Here is an 18,375-nt window from a genome sequence, read left to right as displayed (position 1 = left end):
GCACAGCTGTTGCTCGCTTGGCACGTGTGTGCATTCGCGAAGACCTGTTGCTCAGTTCCTGGCGGAGCCTGTGTTGCTTTCTCCTTTCCCTCTTCTCATCGTCTAAATGTTTTCGTTTTCGTTTTCTCTTGACCCCCTTTCTCCTTGTTTTCTCTTTTCCATTGAGCGAGAGAGAGAAAGAGAGCGCGCACGGTAGGTGGAGTTCGGGGTTCTCAGAACCCCTCCCGGTTTTGAGTTCTGGTTTCCATCCGACGTGTTTTGTTAGTTTTTTGCCATCACTTTGGCTCCTTTAAACGATTCTTGGACCGCGTCCATATTATTATCATTAGTATTATTATTATTTTCCTCCATTCGCCAGCGTTTCTTGTGTATTGGTTTTTATTATTATTATTATTATTATTATTATTATTATTATTATTATATATATATATATATTTTTTTTTTTCCCCTCGGCATCGAGTGTTATTGCGCCTAAATCATGGCGACCGTTGAGCTGTTAGAGTCTTTAAGTCGGAAAAATGGGTTTTCGTGTACGCCACTACCCGAAATCTCAGTTGAAAAAGTTGTTTTGTGTGTTGGAAAATTAATCGGCATGCATCGTGTAATTGCTGCATCAAGAATGAATCAGCGTGTTGTTATCTTTGTCGCTAAAGAGGAAATGGTGCCGCAGCTTGTGGAGTCAGGACTGACTGTGGAGCCGGATATATTCCTCTTCATATCACCCCTCGATGTTCCATCGATGAAGGTACTCCTGTCAAATATTCCTCCCTTCATAAAAAACGAGCAGGTGAAGGCTGCTTTAGAACAGTATAGCACTGTTGTTTCAAAAATAACTTTCATTCCTGTTCGTTTTAAGGACCACAGTACAAAACATATTCTTTCCTTTCGACGTCAACTATTTATTATTCCAAAGCCAAACATTCGTGAGCTCGTTAAAAATTGAACATGAAAAGTTTACTTTCCGCATCTTTGCTACATCACAGACTTTAGTGTGTTACAAATGTGGACAGTATGGTCACATGAAAAATGAATGCCCAAGGGGCATTGAAAAAGAATCAAGTAAAGTTGAAAATGTAAATGAACCTGAGGTCACTGGGGTGTCTACTGAGGCAGGGGAAAACTCTGAAAATCAAACAAATGGAAAAAATGAGTCTGGTTGGGTGACACGAGGAAAACAGAAGGCACCAAAGTGCAGTTTTAGTCGAACCTTCTTCATACGCCGAAGCAGTCGCTGTGAAGAGGGTTTCACTCATTCGGAAAGAGTAACCAAAATCCTTCAGATGTTTATGCCTGCCCTCTCACATGTGATGACGAGGAGACGATGGAGCTTCAAAACACACCATCAGTAGATGTCCCAGGCGGAGACGAAACTTGTTCTGGACATACAGTAGGTAGTCATACACTGAAGCAGGATGTTCATGTGGAGATTGTGTCTCACACCCAAGAACCAACTGTTGAAACCATAGTCGTGCCTAATACCTCAGAACCAGCAGTTCAGACTACAGTAGAGCTTAATAACTCAGAGCCATTTGTCCAAACTATAGTTGTGCCTAACACCACAGAACAATCTCACCAAACTGTAATTGCACCGAGTACCATAGAACTGCCTGTCACATCTACAGCCACACCCATTACCTCAGTGACTTTGAAGCAGACACCTGAAAAGTTAGAAGGAAATCTGCTTCCTGAGGATTCCTTTTTCGTGAAACCATTTCCAATGTCTGCTATATCTGTAAAGAAAAAGGAAGCTGAATTTGAACACGAGTCATGTGATTCCGATGATACTTGTTCAATATCAGATTCTTCTGAGTTGGATGGTGCAGCTGGAGATTCACAAGACCACAAGGGCTTAAATGCCCCTGCTCCTGCGAAGGTGATCAAGTTCCTCCACAACACCTTTCGGAAAAAATTAAACTAACCGATTTCTTTCCGGAACTCGATAAATTTATGCTTACCGCATCCCTTATTACTAAAAATCCGGCAGCCTATGGCGCCAATGAATCCCACGTACACAGATTGAGGAAATATGTAACTCTGGCAAGGAAAGAACTTCAGTAACCAGTACCCACCTATAAAATACTAAAATGGTTCTGTCTCTTGCTTGTTTAAACATGAATGGGGGCCGCGCCCCTATACGTAAAACACATGTTCGACTGTTACTTGATCAAAAGCATATTGATGTAGCTCTTCTTCAGGATGTGCGTTGTGGACCGACTTGTTCTGCAGAGTGGCAAACCACAATAAGGGGTTCTTGGTTTTTCGGTTCCTTTGATTGCTGCAGTGCAGGAGTTGCTTTCTGGTTTCGATCAAGTCTTTCATCGGACCAAATTGTTTTTCACGAATTCATGCGAGGTCATTTGGCTTTTGTGATTTTTTTTCTAATGGAGGCTATAAAATCACACTGTTAAATGCTTCTGTCCCAAGTAATCCTGCAAAAAGAAACGAATATTTTTCCATTCTTGATGATTGTTTATCCCAGATTGATTTTAGTGGTCTCGTGTGCCTCGCTGGTGATTTTAATTGTACCTTGGAGCCAGCTCTGGACCGTAATGGCTCAGAACCTCACCCTGAGAGTGCAAAAGGGTTTGCGACCATTTTCGCAAAGTATAATTTGGTTGATGGTTGGAGATTGCAGCACCCCAAAGTTAAACAATATTCGTGGTGTCAAATTTCCAATAACAGGGTATCGTTCGCTCGCTTAGATAGATTTTATGTTAATAATGATTTTCGGAACTTTATATTGTCTACGGCAATTTCTCCCTCTGGCTTTTCGGATCACCACCTCATTTCTTTAAAATTAATTTTTCCCTTTCTTCAACGTAGGAGTGCCTATTGGGCTCTAAATGTTAGTATTTTGGAAGATATTGTTTTTTGCAATGCTTTTAGGATCTTTTGGACTTCTCTTTACGGAAGGAAAAATATTTTCATTGCAAGCTACAATGGTGGGATATTGTAAAAATCCACATCAAAATCTTTTGTCAGCAGTATAAACTTCATCACTCTCAGGATAGTCTTTCAAGGATAACGATTCTAGAAAAAGAGGTTTTAGAATTGCAAAGAAATCCTCTTGAGTTGAACAGAAATCAAGGATTACGTAAAGAATTTATAACTAAAAAAGAGCTTCTTCACAGTCTTGTCAACGAAAGGGCTAAAGGGGCTTTAGTGCGGCTTAAGATTAAAAATTTGAGTCTTTTTGACACTTCATCAAAGTTTTTCTTCTCTTTGGAGAGGAAAACTAAAGCACAACAACAACTATTATCTGTACAATCACCTGAAGGAGAGATAGTAAGTGAACCTAAGATGATTAAAAGAATTGTAGTCGATTCTTTTTCTTCTTTATTCTGTGCAAAAAAGATTGATTTGAATGTTGCAAAAGCCTTTATTGAACCTTTACCCAAGTTGTCTGAGTCACAGCGAGCCTCTTTGGAGAGTTCCATCACGCTGGAGGAGTTGGGTCTTGCTCTTTCCAGTATGGCGTCCGGGAAAGCTCCTGGTCTGGATGGAATCCCCTGTGAATTCTACAAAACCTTTTGGGACATTATCGGACTCGAACTTTTGGAAGTACTCAAGGAAAGTTTTCAAGTTGGGGAGCTCCCCCTAAGTTTCCGGCGAGCCGTTGTTTCCTTGTTACCAAAGAAGGGAGAAACCCAGTTACTCAGAAACTGGCGTCCTGTCTCCTTACTGAACACCGACTACAAGATTTTTTTCAAAGGTCCTTGCCTCTCGCTTAAAATTGGTAGTCCAATCTTTGGGGCATCCTGATCAAACCTGTTGTGTGCCTGGACGATCAATATATGACAATCTTGGCGCTGTTCGTGACATTGCTGATGTGTGTGATCTTCTGCATAAAAGTACTGGCTTAATCTTTGTTGATCAAGTGCATGCCTTTGATAGTATAGATCATAGTTATCTATTTGCTATCCAAAAGGGTTTTGGTTTTGGTCATATTTTTGTATCATATATTCAGTTGTTGTATCACAATATTTCTAGTTTATTCAAAATAAATAATGAGTTGATTCCTCCCTTTACTGTTACCAGAGGAATAAGGCAAGGGTGGCCCTTATCCGGACTCCTTTATGTTCTTTCCATTGAACCCCTTTTAGTTAAATTGCGTGAGAAACTTGTGGGATTCTCTGTCGCTCCGGACATACCTGCTATAAAAGTTGTTGCTTATGCAGATGATATCTGCACTACAATTCAATGTCAAGAAGATGTATCTGAACTACTTAAAACTATGAATAATTTTACCCTTGCTTGCTCAGCCAGAGTAAACTGGACAAAGAGTTATGCCTCCTTTTTTTGGATGAGCAATGTATTTTTCCTTCCCAACACTACCTTGCAATTTATCCTGGAAGAATAATAGTGTTTACCATTTGAGTGTACACCTTGGTGATGCTCAAAGTATTCAGAAAAACCGGGATGGACTAACAGACAAAGTCTACTCCAGACTTCAGAGATGGAGGGGCCTTCTGTGCAAATTATCGTATCATGGAAGAGTTTTAGTTATTAACAATTTGGTCTCTTCCATCTTGTGGCACAGGTTTATTGTCTTGCAGCCACCTGCATGGCTAATTAAAAATATTCAAAAATACTTAATCGATTTTTTTTCTGGGGTGGTATGCACTGGCTTCGACCAGGTGTGCTCAGCCTTTCTCGGAATGAGGGGGGTCAAGGGCTTGTTGACATCACCAGCAGGATCATGACTTTCCGCATTCTTTTTGTGAAAAAGTTGCTTTATAACCACATGCCTTGGGAGAGTTTGACCCTTTGTTTGCTAAAGCAAGCGGGCCGGCTGGGATATGGCCGTGAGCTTTTTTTTGCTCGACCTCCTGAAGATCGACGTGTCACCACTTCCTCTGTATCTGCAGAGTGTGATCAATGCTTGGCAAGCTTTATCACTGCAACGTGAGGTCACTTCCTTTACTGCCTCGATGTTCTTAAATGAACCAGTTTTCTACAATCCCTGTTTTACAGGAATCCCATCCTCTAGGGCTTTTGTGCAACATTTTGTGGGGTCCAATATACTTCTTGTGCACAATCTGCTGGATTTTTCAAAAGAAAGATGGAAATCTGGTCATGAAATCTCCACCATTACTGGGTTGAAATCAATTCGGATAATTGGTCAGCTTTTTTCTGCTATCTTAAAGGCATTAATGAGTTTTGGAGTGGGTTTCAGGAGTCTTTTTGATATTGTGGATTTGCCCAATCAATATGCCTTCCCTGTTTTGCTTTTGGACTGGGATGGCAAATCTGTACCTTTAAATTCCATTGAGAAGGGGAACCTGTATTCCTTTTGTATTCAGTATATTTTTGCTGATTCAGTTTTTTATTTTTTTTATTTTTTTTATTTTTTTGTATACCTTGGTCGAGGCTCGTATGAGAGCTAACACACAACTCACAGCAAGGAGGCATGAGACAAGAGGGGCGGGAGTGGAAGGGACAAAACATTGGGGAACAGACACAGGTGAACTGTGGAAGGGAGAGGGATGGGGATGGGACGGGGAACATGGCGAGGAGAAGATGGACATTACAGGGACTTTCAGGAAGGAAAGCAGGAGAATTGAAGGAAGTGGGCTTGGGTGGATTATCGGGGGTAGAAAAGATCGAGGATTTGGATGGGGGAAGATAAGAGGTGGTGGTGAACAGCTGTTTTGAAAGCCTGGAGGGAAGAATGGGAAAGAATCGAGTGAGGAAGTTTATTCCAAAGGCGGGAAAAAAGAGGAATGAAAGAGTGAAGATGAGCAGTGATTCGTGATTTTGGTAGTTTTACCAGACGGGGGTTGTTTGCGGACCTTGAGCGCCCTGTGGAAATGTGGTTGGGACAAATCGCAGAGAGAGCAAGGGGGGCAAGGCTGGAGAGGAGTCGGTAGAAGACAGAAAGACCACCGACCAACCTGCGGTGATTGAGTGAGAGGCCCAAAGACTCAGCTTCATTGCGGGAGATGCCAATGATCTTAAAAGCCCTGGTTTCGACAGCGTGAAGTCGAGAAAGGTGGGAGGCAGGAGCACCAGCCCAGAGGGAGAGCAGTACTCCATCAGGCTACGGACAAAAGCTTTGTAAGTGGTCAGGAGCTCAAGAGGGCCGAGGAAGGACTTTGCACGGACGGAGGATTCCCAGTCGGCGACTGGCTTTGAGGCAAGGTTGGAAATGTGACTTTCCCAGGAAAGGTCATGGCAGATAGTGAGACCCAGAAGCTTGAAAGAAAAGACTTCTTCCAGAGGATTGTTGAGAAAGTGGATGGGGGGTTTTGTAAACGGTCCTTTCGAAGAGACATAGTGAGAGTGTGAGATTTGTCTGGATTGAAAGACATGTTCCACTTGTTGGACCAGTTTGTGATTTTATCCAGATCTGCAGTGAGCGAAGAAGCTGCTGCTTGCCGGTCTGAGGGATGACAGATGGTACGGCAGAGGGTGGAGTCATCGGCAAAGAGAAATAGAGGATTTTCCAGAGAGTCCGTGAGATCATTGATGAAAACCAGAAAAAGAACAGGGCCCAGAACGCTACCTTGAGGAACTCCAGCCTGCACAGGAAGAGGGGATGAAAGAACTCCATTTAGGGCCACACGTTGACTGCGACAGGAGAGGAAGTCTGCGAGCCATGAGTGGAGATGGCCTTGAATACCATGGGAAGAGAGTTTGGTGAGTAGGGCAGGGTGCCAGACTGTGTCAAAAGCACGTGATATGTCCAGGGATACGGCTCGGATTTCCTGTCTGGCATTGAGGACCTCCATCCATTGATGGGAGAGCAGTAGCAGCATATCCAGGGTAGAGTGACCTGGTCTGAAACCAAATTGATGATTGGAAATCAAGCCATTGGAGAAGAGGAAGGATTTCATGTCTGAAGCGATGATGGATTCCATAACCTTGCTGATGATTGGGAGAAGGCTGATTGGTCTGTAGTTACAGGGATCTGTTTTTGCACCTTTTATGCAGGGCAGTGATGTTAGCAGATTTCCAAGCAGATGGCAGATGACCTTGGGAAAATGAGAGGGTGAATAGAACAGAGAGAGGGTGAGCAAGAGCAGAAGAGCAGTCTTTGAGGACACGTGGGCTGATGCCGTCTGGACCGGTTGCAGAATCTGACTCGAGGTTTGAAAGCAAGCTCTCCACCTTGTCAGGAGAAAAGGATACAGAGTCCAGGGACAGTTGGGTGCGACTGGGTAAGGTGGGTAGAGATAGTGATGGGTTTAGGACACAAGATTTAGCTGCAAACACCGAGTTTAGACATTCAGCTTTATCACGTGTGGAATCAGCAGTGCGGCCATTTGAGGTAAGGGAGGGGATGGAGGGGGAACATACACCAGAAACAGATTTGATTAAACGCCACCAGGATTTTGAGGAGGGAGAGAGGTTTGAGAGTTCAGACTTGAGATGAGAAAGATGTTGTTTTCTGGCTCTCCTGAGGGTAGATACACACTTGTTCCGAGCTTTGTGGAAAGAACTGAGATTGCCCTCAGTTGGGTTTGCTTTCCATGAGGCAAAGGCAAGTTGTTTCAGGACAACTGCCTCGCCACAAGCTTCAGTAAACCAAGGGCGGGAGGAAGGGTAAGACAACTGAACACGAGAGGGGATAAATCTGTGCATGAGGGAGAGCAAGTTTCTTTGAAAGAATTCCCAGGATGAGTTGATGTTTGAGAAAGTAGTGATAGGAGACCAGTCTGTAAGTTTGATGGCTGCTCGGAGACCCTGCCAGTCGGCTTGAGTGAAATGCCAGACTCGACGGCGGTGAGGTGGTTCTCTGATAACAGCCAGAGAGATGTCCACTTTAATAAGGATGTGGTCAGAAGAACCGATTGGAGCGAAGGAAGAGCAGCAGATATTGTCAGGGAAATTTGTCAAAATCAGATCCAGAAGAGATGAGTACCATTGGTTGAGATCCGGGTCGGGAAGTTGACCGATTGAGTCAGTCCCAATGAGTCACAGAAAGCTTTTGCTGATGTCCCATGGCAGGTGAGAGAGGTACCCACACCTAGCCAACTGGCGTGATGACAATTGAAGTCGCCACATAAGAGGAAGAGAGAGTTTGGATGAGAAGATAGAAGATGGTCCATGTTTTCGGAGAGTGAGGTGTAGATGGAGTCATCACTGTTCGGTGGACGGTACAGTACACATATAAACATGAGGTGGGAGTGGAGGGGAAGCCGAAGCCAGAGGTATTCCTGGGGGTGTGGGGGAGTGAGGGCAGTGCAGGGAGAGTGAGGAATAGAGTCTTTGATGAAGAGAGCAACACCTCCACCAGGACGAGGCTCAGGTCTGTCATACCGTAAGAGGGAGTAACCAGGGAGAGAGTCAGACACGTCTTGGGAGAGGAAAGTTAAAAGTCCTTTCGGGATTCAATGGGAAGAACATTTGCCAACTTCGACCCCTCTTGTCCCTGCATGGAGAGGTTTATATACCCCCCAATTTCTAAACGTTCGGGCGACCTGCAATGGAGATGAGTGCATTGCATCCTCCCTTATAATATCTTATTGCACAAGTTTTCCAATGAGATCCCGGAATTGTGCCCATTTTGTGAAAACAATGAAACGCTTTGTCATGCATATGTAGATTGCATAAGACTTGTCCCTCTTTTTCAGTTTTTGCATGACATTATTTTAAAGATGGGTCTCTCTTTTTCCTTGGTGAAATTTATTTATGGTTTTCCTATTTCCTCGAGTTTCAAATCTGAGACTGGTTTGGCCAGGTTTTTGGTTGCTGAAGCAAAAATGGCAATTTATAAGACAAGGAAAAAGAAGGTGGAATTTGCGGATGCTTGTTCTTGTGTTTTATTAACCTTTTGAACTTTAGTTGTGTCTCACATTCAGCTTGATTTCTTTTTCTGTTGCAAGTCTGGGAGAATGCAGGATTTTGTTGACAAATGGTGTGTAAAAAATGTTCTTTGCTCTGTTGTAAATGAATCACTTGAGTTTCCTTTCTGATTTAAAATGTATGAATCAACCTAAAATGTTTTTTAATAATTGGTTGTTCATCTGTTTTGGTAAAATATTTTTTTCTACCATTATAAATACCCTCTTGTTTGTTCAAATATATTTTGTTTGCTTGCTGTGAAAAACAGTTCAGTGTTGTGCTGACGCCTTTGTCTCATTGGTGAGACAACTTTTTATACTTTTGTAATAAAAGAATATAAAAACTCAAATCTCTCTCTCTCTCACTCTCTCACTCTCTCACTCTCTCACTCTCTCACTCTCTCACTCTCTCACTCTCTCACTCTCTTCTCTCTCACTGTCTCTCTCTCTCTCACTCTCTCTCTCTCTCTCTCTCTCTCTCTCTCACACTCTCTCTCTCACTCTCTCTCTCTCTCACACACTCACACACTCTCTCTCTCACTCACTCTCTCACTCTCTCTCACTCTCTCTCTCTCTCACACTCTCTCTGTCTCTCTCTCACACTCTCTCTGTCTCTCTCTCACACTCTCTCTGTCTCTCTCTCACACTCTCTCTGTCTCTCTCTCACACTCTCTCTGTCTCTCTCTCACACTCTCTCTGTCTCTCTCTCACACTCTCTCTGTCTCTCTCTCACACTCTCTCTGTCTCACTCACTCCCTCTCTGTCTCAGTCACTCCCTCTCTGTCTCAGTCACTCACTCTCACTGTCTGTCTCTCACTGTCTGTCTCTCACTGTCTGTCTCTCACTGTCTGTCTCTCTCTCACATCCCCCCTCTTCTCTCTCTCTCTCACTCTCTCACTCTCTCTGTCTCACCCCTCCCCCCTCTTCTCTCTCTCACTCTCTGTCTCACCCCTGTTGTTACCTCCATCACAGACGATGAAGAAGGTTATGTTGTGCACGATATCTCAAAAAAGTTGTTGACGGATTCGGACGAAACTTGCAGGACAGGTTGTGTGTGCGACAAGGACGAACTGATTCGATTTTGGTGAAGATCCGATCTCCGGATCTGGAGACGAGAATTATTTAATTTTTAACTGATTCTTCACCATTGAGAGATCGGATCAAACATGGCGTCGTTCGAACTCTCGAGCCTGATATCTCAAACATGTATTGGGCCCCTGATATGTTCTCGTGGATCAGGCATTACATGTCGTATACATGGTCGAGGCTCATGAAAGAGCTGGAGCACAGTGGAATGGGAGGAAACACCAACAACGGTGAGGGTGAGAAGGACGCGTGGGGAGAACAAGATCAAACAGGACAACAATAGGAAGGGGGGAAAGTTGGGGAAAACGTAAAAAAAGAACAAACCAACTGACGAACGAAAATAAGAGAGGGAGAAGGGGGTTAAAAAAAAATCACAACCTGGGAAAGGTCAGCACACTATTAACAATACATTGGGGCTCATTTCACCGACCTCGGAAGGATGACAGGCTCAGTCAACCCCACCTGGTGTGAATTCAACGTAAAACATGGCTTGAATTCAGGACCCGAGGATCCCAAACCACCACCCGAACTGCGAAGCCAACACCAGACGTGTGACAGCTCGGTTGCCAGGTCACTATCATTTAGTTGAGGCGCGACTTTTCCACTGATGCAGTGCCCCTAAGCCAGTACAATTTGTACTCATTTCACCAACCTCAGAAGGCTGAGGGGCTGAGTCAACCCCACCTGGCGTTCATTCAGCAGCAAATGTGGCTGAAACTCCGGAGCCGAAGACCCCAAGCCAGCGGCTGCCACCTGAACCACGAAGCCAACACCAGGCTTACATCGATTTATTAATTATTTATTTTCGTTCTCATCCGGGAAATATCTCAGGGACCTTTTAGGCTCGGAAACTGATATTTGGAGCCCACAATGAACATGCGATTTGGCGATTTAAACGGTATTTTTGATTTATCGATTAATCAAATAATCGATTCATTTTTATTCATTTTTCGATTAATTGCCTACTTTTCAAAAAGTTACAGATTTGGATGAATGTTACAGCAGTGACGGTGTACTTTGAATGAACCTAAACGTGTTTAAGTAAATTCCAGCCTGCCCTATGTAGTTGGTGTTTGGGATATATGGGGAAATGTACGTTTTGATCTTCACTTTGTCTTTAAAGAATAATTTACACACTGAAAAATCACATTGTGATGGAACCATTGCTGTCTGCAGGTATAAAATGGAACCAACTCAAGATGGTTTCAAACAAGGTGAAGAATGCAGGACAACTCGCAGCTACGGAGTTATTAGCCAAGAAACCAACAAAGAGAAGCAGGTAATGACACCTTTGCTTTGAATTTTTGAATTCGAACACAAAGCAGCCTGTTGTTAGATCTCAGAACCGCAAAGGACAACAAAATTGACATGACCACCACCACCTCTGCCACCTGTCCCTGATCTAGTATGCATCATCAGATGGGAATAAATTATGAGTTTGGCCCCTCAGGGAGAATCTTTTCTGAAGAGTAATAATGAAACTGATGATGCAGTGCCCCAAGAAGATTATGGCAAAAATTTGGCAAAAGTGTTGGTGATGACTTATCTCATCTTCGTCAAAATACCATGGGACCTCAACGTCCACCAACTCATCTTAGCAGATGTGTTCCCACCTTATGGTATATCTGAGGGCCGGCTTGCTTTGCGATGAAATTGATTCTGCTTGTGAAGCATCAATCCGACAGTTTATAATCTTGTCTGGAATTGCACCCAGGTCGAGACAACTTAAAGGTGAGTACGCTGCACCGTCTTGTCAGGACAACCGGACCAGTAAGTTTGTCAACAAATTGTATAATCGATATCTTAGACTGATACCATTTGGCAGATTTCTGCTTTTCACCTCCAAATTGTTTGACATTTTGATAATTTTTTTTCCCCACTGATGCAACATGATATCAGTCAGGTTGTTGATGCCATAGTAAAACATCAAAAACTACATGGACAGGCTCTCGGTAGAGCGCATACTTGTGCTACGTAATGTCTAATCCACTGCAACGTATCGGGCCCAATCCATTTTTGAAATATCAGGCGAGATATCATTTTTGGCCCGATCAATGGTGAAGAAATACTTTAAAAAAATTAAATAAATCTTGTATTCGGATTCGGATCTTCACCAAAATTGAATCAATTCGTCCTTGTCACCCAATGTGTCCCAGTTTCATCCGAATCTATCCACAACTTTTTGAGATATTGTGATATTCATCAATTTCGCCAGATCTCTCAATGGTGAATAATCAATTAAAAAATTAAATAATTCTTGTATGCGGATTCTTATTCGGATCTTCTCCAAAATTGAATCAATTCGTCCTTGTCACCCAATGTGTCCAAGTTTCGTCCGAATCTGTCCACAACTTTTTGAGATATTGTGATATTTATCAATTTATCCCAATCTCTCAATCGTGAACAATCAATTAAAAAATTAAATAATTATTGTATGCGGATTCACATTCGGATCTTCACCAAAATTGAATCATTTCTTCCTCGTCGCACATGCAATGTGTCCACCAAATTTTGTCCGAATCCATCCACAACTTTTTGAGATATGCTGTATTTCGTTTTTTAGCCTGATCTATCAATCGTGAAGGATCACGTTAAAAAAAATCCCAGTGTTTCATACACACCTTCGGTGGGTGGAGATAACTGGAATACTAGATTTTCATTTTTTTATTAGTAATAAATATATATATTTTTTATTTACTGTCCAGGTTCTTCCATTTTCATTGTCCTGTCCTGCAATAAATATTCGTGTATTCCTTATGCTGTGTGAGCGAGTTCTTGACACTCTTTCCCACATCAACTGATTCAGTTTAATTGATAACCCCTGGAGGAATGAAACTGGTTTAATGACACTTCTCTCTGGGTGTTATCAGAGAACCACCTCAGCGCCATCCAGTCTGGCATTTCACTCAAGCCAACTGGCAGGGTCTCCGAGCAGCCATCAAATTTCTACACTGGTCTCCCATCGCGACTTTCTCCGACATCAACTCATCCTGGGAATTCTTTCAAAGAAACTTGCTCTCCCTCATGTACAGATTTATCTCCTCTCGTCTTCAGTTGGCTGACCCTTCCTCCCGCCCATGGTTCACTGAAGCTTGTGGCCAGGCTGTTGTCCTGAAACAACTTTCTTTTGCCTCGTGGAAAGCAAACCGAACTGAGGGTAATCTCAGCTCCATCCATAAAGCTCGTTACAAGTGTGTATCTACCCTCAGGAGAGCCAGAAAACACCATCTTTCCAAGCTAAAGTCTGAACTCTCAAACTTCTCTCCCTCCTCCAAATCCTGGTGGCATCTAATCAAATCTGTTTGTAGTGGATGTTCCCCCTCCATCCTCCCACTTACCTCAAATGGCCGCACTGCTGATACCACACGTGAAAAGTCTGAATGCCTCACCCGGTGTTTGCATCAAAATCTTGTCTGAAACCCATCGCTTTCTCTACCCACCTTACCCAGTCGCACCCAACTGTCCCTGGACTTTGTGTCCTTTTCGTCTGACAAAGTGGAGAGATTGCTGTCACACCTCGACATAGATTCTGCAACTGGCCCAGACGGCATCAGCCCACGTGTCCTAAAAACCTGCTGCTCTGCTGTTGCTCACCCTCTCTCTGTTCTATTCACCCTCTCATTTGCTCAAGGTCATCTTCCTTGGAAATCAGCAAACATTACTGCCCTGCATAAAAAAGGTGCAAAAACAGATCCCTGCAACTACAGACCAATCAGCCTTCTCCAAATCATCAGTAAGGCTATGAAATCCATCCTGGATATGCTGCTTCTGCTCTCCCAACATTGGATGGAGGTCTTCAATGCCAGACATGAACTCGGAGCTATATCCCGAGACATATTGCATGCTTTTGACATTTTCTGGCACCCTGCTCTGCTCACCAAACTCTCTTCCCATGGTATCCAAGGCAATCTCCACTCATGGCTCGCAGACTTCCTCTCTTGTCGCAGCCAACATGTGACTCTAAATGGAGTTCTTTCATCCCCGCTTCCTGTCCAGGCTGGAGTTCCTCAAGGTAGCGTTCTGGGCCCTGTTCTTTTTCTGGTTTTCATCAATGATCTCTCTGACTCTCTGGAAAATCCTCTTTATCTCCTTGCTTATGACTCCACCCTCTCTGAGTGTGAATTGCCTTCATGGTATGAAAGAAATGGTGATATATATATATATATATATATATATATATATATATATATATATCTATATATCAGTATTTATTTATTATTTCTTGCAGGCTCGATACAAAGCACAGAGAGCAAAGAAAGCTTCAAGTTGAACCGGCTATGTTTTTCTTTTTGAAAAGACATCTCAAAAATATCTTTTTGAGGTTCTATCAAAAAGATTGGGAATCGAGCAGACTGCTGTTGAGGAGTTCATTTTGGATTCGCTGTCAGTAAGTCTTGTTGTTTCCCAGATTGTGTTGTTTCTCTTTTTTTTAAGCAATGTCAAAACAATATTATTTGTTTAGCTTTAAGTAGGGTGGATATACTGGTTCTGGCTCACTTTTCCCCATGTAAATGAATGGGGGATTTTCAGCGATTCCCTTTTTTTTTTCCCTAAAAATAAACCCCCTTTTTATCCGTTTTTCCCTGCTGTGCAGGGGTTTGGCTTTTTGTGAGGCAATGTTTTATGGCCGGATGCCCTTCCTGACGCCAACCCTGGTCGCCTCTTACGACACACAGGGATATGGTACACCTATTCTAACCGGGGCATACACCGGGACCAGTACACTGGCACTCATTTCGCCGACCTCGGAAGGATGACAGGCTGAGTCAACCCCCTGCTGTTAATTCAGCAGCCAACGGGACTTGAACTCAGGACACTGGGATCCCAAGCCGCCACCCTAACCACTAAGCCAACACCAGGCTTAGCAGGTATATATATTATATATATAACCAGGCTATCCCAAGGTATGTTTATTTGTCTCCCTTTTTAACCTGGAGGTTGAACCTCATTGAATTGAACACCTGGGGGTTGAACAGCTCACTCATTGAACCTATAAAGATTTGTTCATTCTCAAATTCTTTCAATAGTTTAATTTTCTTTGCACAATAATCCCCATCTAAAATATTGACAAACAAAACATTTGAATCTTTATATTTTTTAAGATACCCCTTTTTGTGCCATTACGAAATGATAAACTTCTCTTAATGCTCTTGTTTGACCACCTCCTGAGCCACATATCATTTTGAGATTATAGTAAATTGTTTTTCATTGTTCAATTGATAACCATCAAAGTTTTCAGTCCATTCAAGGATATTCATTTTTTTCTTTACATCCTCTAACTTACTACTTTTTAAATTGATTCGCTTATTTGTTTTGTTTACCTTTGTTTTTGTTATTTTTTCAATAAGACTTATTTGATATTTTTCACATTCATTATGTTTTCCATTTATATACCAAGACTGAGATTTTTCTCCACTCTTTAGTTTGATTAATACTTGGTTTGACCATTTATATATTGCAAAAAAACGCGGCGTGTAGCCCTTAAAAAACCCGAACCCATCTTCCCATCGTTAAAACACAATCTATTCTATTCACTCTATCATATAATATCCATATGGAACACAATCTATTCCATTATTTAAAATAAATCTCTTATCATCAAAGGCTCCTAATGCCTTTTTATTTACTTCTTCACTATATATGTTATGTTTATAACTTCTTATTGTATTCATTTTCCTATATTCTTCTTTCTTATTCATCAAACAATTATAATAATTTCTAAAAGTTATTGATTTCTTTATTACATATTTCTTTATTCCCTTTAACCTCTTATCAATCTGATCACCATACTTATAAGCATATGCCTTTGCTCTCAATCCAATAAACTCACTCATTACTTTTCCACCCAACTCATCTTTAAACTTACCAATAACCTTTTCATTCTTTTTGGAAAATAACTCACTCTTCTTGCTGAAATTACTTGTATCATATACTCCAATATTTTTCTTCATATCTTCATAAACATCATCAGTTTTTATATCTAGGATAAAACTATCAGTGTCCATATACAACAATGAAACATTTTCACCATACTCTTTCTTTAAGTCATTATACAAATAATCATACATCAATATCTTTGATAAATCAAGAACTGCTGTTCCAATATAAATTGGTTTATCCATTACAATACTTTCCTTTTTCATATGAATTGCAGAAAAGTTCTCTGAAAAAACATCTTCTCTCTCAAAACTTGGTTTATTTATCAATCTCGAAGCTTCTTTCCAAGATGTTGCGAATCTAATGTTTTGCCTGTTTCTAACATTTTCCATAGTCTTTCCAAATACAGCATTATTCATTAATTTATAAAAGTCCCCTTCAAATTTTACTTTTGTATTTGCTCTCATATCTATATTGAATTGAATATACTTTTTCACCCAAGGACTTTGTTTAAATTTTAAAACTCTATGAATTTTAGCCACTCTCAATCCTTCTCTCAAAAACTGTTTTAAGCTTCTCTGATGCAAAACATATCCCTCTTTATCATAGAATGTTGTTAATAACTTTTCTGTTGATTTGCTTTTAATATTAAAACTTTTATGATAATCACTGAACCATTCTTTCTTTGGGGTTTCTTTCTCACATGCAAAAGGAAGGTCTTTATGCTTATTATGAAGATCACTCGGGTACCTCAAATCAACTTCAAAATAATAACCTTCTTCTTCGTCATTCAATTCCTCTTGAGAAGAAATAACAATATTCATCAAAGCCTTTTCATAATCCTTTTCTTCCACCCACTCTTATTTACCATAAGGCAGAGATTGAGACATTGCCCATCCATACAAATTATTAGCATCAAAATACATCAAATAATTACTATCTTTTTCACTATCATAATTTGGAAGATATTTATTATTTGCTTTAGCATATCTTTTGAACATACTTGTGATATTCCACCTCTCTTGGACTTCTCAATCATCAAAAGCATATCAACATCACTGATTAAATCTATATCTTGTTTTGTCATTTTCAACATTGCACTCCAAGCTAAACCAGGAGCTGTGAAATAGTGGGCAGGATCTAATCCATAACAATTTTTATTATGACAGAGTGATCTAAAAGCTTCAAACACATCAGCTAACAATAAAACATCTGTTTTTAGATATAAATCATGATATTCTCCAAGGTTCTTTATCTTAAATATTTTCCATATTTCTTGTGCGTGTTTATATTCCTTATCACTCATCTCTTCTTCATAAAGGTTATTATAGAAACTTTCTTTTGAAGGAAGTTGTGTTTCTTTAGTGTGTTTCTTGAAGTGTGTTTCTTGCTCTATGGGTGCGAGACTTGGACTCTGACCAAGGATCTGAGACGGAGACTTGATTCCTTTGGTACCAGGTCTCTTCGGAGAATCCTTGGCTATCGCTGGTCGGATTTTGTGTCCAACGAGCGGTTGCTGAGAGAGACTCGGATGAGATTTGTTACCTGCATAGTCCGTGAGCGTCAGTTGCGGCTGTATGGACATGTGGATCGTTTTCCTGACTCTGATCCTGCTCACCAGATTCTCTCAGCGAGGGAGTCTCATGAGTGGAGGAGGCCAGTGGGTCGACCACGTGCCTCATGGTTGCAACAGGTTGACCATCATCTCAAGGAGATGGGGATGGGCCTGGCATCTGCCTGGGGGATGGCCAGACGGAGGCCCCTGGAGTACCGGCGGAAAGTGGACGCAGCGACGTGCTGTTCTGGCACATGCTCCCATACCTGACCTGTGTTTCTTTAAATCTCATAAATGAATCCATATAATCATAAGGATAAATTCCCTTACTTGTAAGAATTTTCTCTTTACTTTGAATTTCATTCCTTGTTTGAATTTCCTCTCTCGTAAGAATTCCTTCTTTAATCAGAATTTCATCTTTAATCTGAATTTCCTCTTTAGTTGGAATTTCATTCATTGTTCGAATTTTCTTTATAATTAGAATTTCTTCTTCATTAATTTCCTCATTAATTAGAGTTTCCTCTTTACTTTGAATTCTCTCTTTAATCTGAATTTCCTCTTTAGTGAGAATTTCCTCTTTTGGAAAGAATGAATTAAGATTTGGAAAAGAGTCCGTGGAGCTTAGATTTGATGCGAGGTAGGCTCGTGGTGTTCCCATAAACTTGTAAGAATCTAGAAACCTAATACGAGTTAAAGGTTTTGTGAATATCATTTTTGTAAATGAAATATACTTTTGACTTGTGTTTGTTATGGCAGAAATATTCCCTGGTGTTTTTGAAAGTTCATTTATAAATAGATGTGTATCATAGTTGGCGCTGTTGTGAAGAAAGACTGGAATAAAAGAAGGTAATTTATAATTAAGATTACAACAGGAATGAGCGGGACCTCTATATTTACCAGTAAGATGACAATGATCCCTAACTTTAGACTCCTTAATTTCCTCCTCACAAATATGACAGATATTGTTCTTTCTAAATTCTAATTTTTCTTCTTTGGTTAATTTCATCGGTTCATTTGTTTCTTTCATTAATTTAGTGAGTCTTATACAATCCTTTTCTAATCGTTTTACAA

At 41.2% G+C, this 18,375-nt stretch overlaps 2 protein-coding genes across 25 annotated transcripts in view; one reads left to right on the top strand and one right to left on the bottom strand.

Moving 5' to 3' along the window:
- LOC147021573 (dynein axonemal heavy chain 8-like) overlaps window positions 1-18,375 on the bottom strand; it is a 238,149-nt gene that overhangs the window by 167,890 nt on the left and 51,884 nt on the right. The window contains exon 1 of one of the 20 annotated variants that reach the window (XM_085891640.1): window positions 6,506-6,627. The exons of 18 other annotated variants lie outside the window; for them this stretch is intronic. In XM_085891640.1, the coding sequence (XP_085747766.1) occupies window positions 6,506-6,553 (48 nt within the window). In that variant the 5' untranslated portion in view covers window positions 6,554-6,627. Of the gene's footprint in view, window positions 1-6,505; window positions 6,628-18,375 lie in introns of those variants that run through there. One more of the 20 variants, XM_085891630.1, reaches the window with a different exon arrangement.
- LOC147021576 (dynein axonemal heavy chain 8-like) overlaps window positions 1-18,375 on the top strand; it is a 165,600-nt gene that overhangs the window by 125,077 nt on the left and 22,148 nt on the right. For 4 of the 5 annotated variants that reach the window (XM_085891664.1, XM_085891651.1, XM_085891643.1 and 1 more), the window contains 2 exons: window positions 11,049-11,151; window positions 14,101-14,259. In XM_085891664.1, the coding sequence (XP_085747790.1) occupies window positions 11,049-11,151; window positions 14,101-14,259 (262 nt within the window). Of the gene's footprint in view, window positions 1-11,048; window positions 11,152-14,100; window positions 14,260-18,375 lie in introns of those variants that run through there. The other variant, XM_085891655.1, reaches the window with a different exon arrangement.

This window comes from Eptatretus burgeri, chromosome 8 (assembly GCF_056783735.1).
Source record: "Eptatretus burgeri isolate ZD-2024b chromosome 8, Ebu_testis_v1, whole genome shotgun sequence".
Lineage (NCBI taxonomy): Eukaryota > Metazoa > Chordata > Myxini > Myxiniformes > Myxinidae > Eptatretus > Eptatretus burgeri.
The sequence above is the reverse complement of the archived record's forward strand: the minus strand, read 5'-3'. Positions and strand labels throughout refer to the sequence as shown.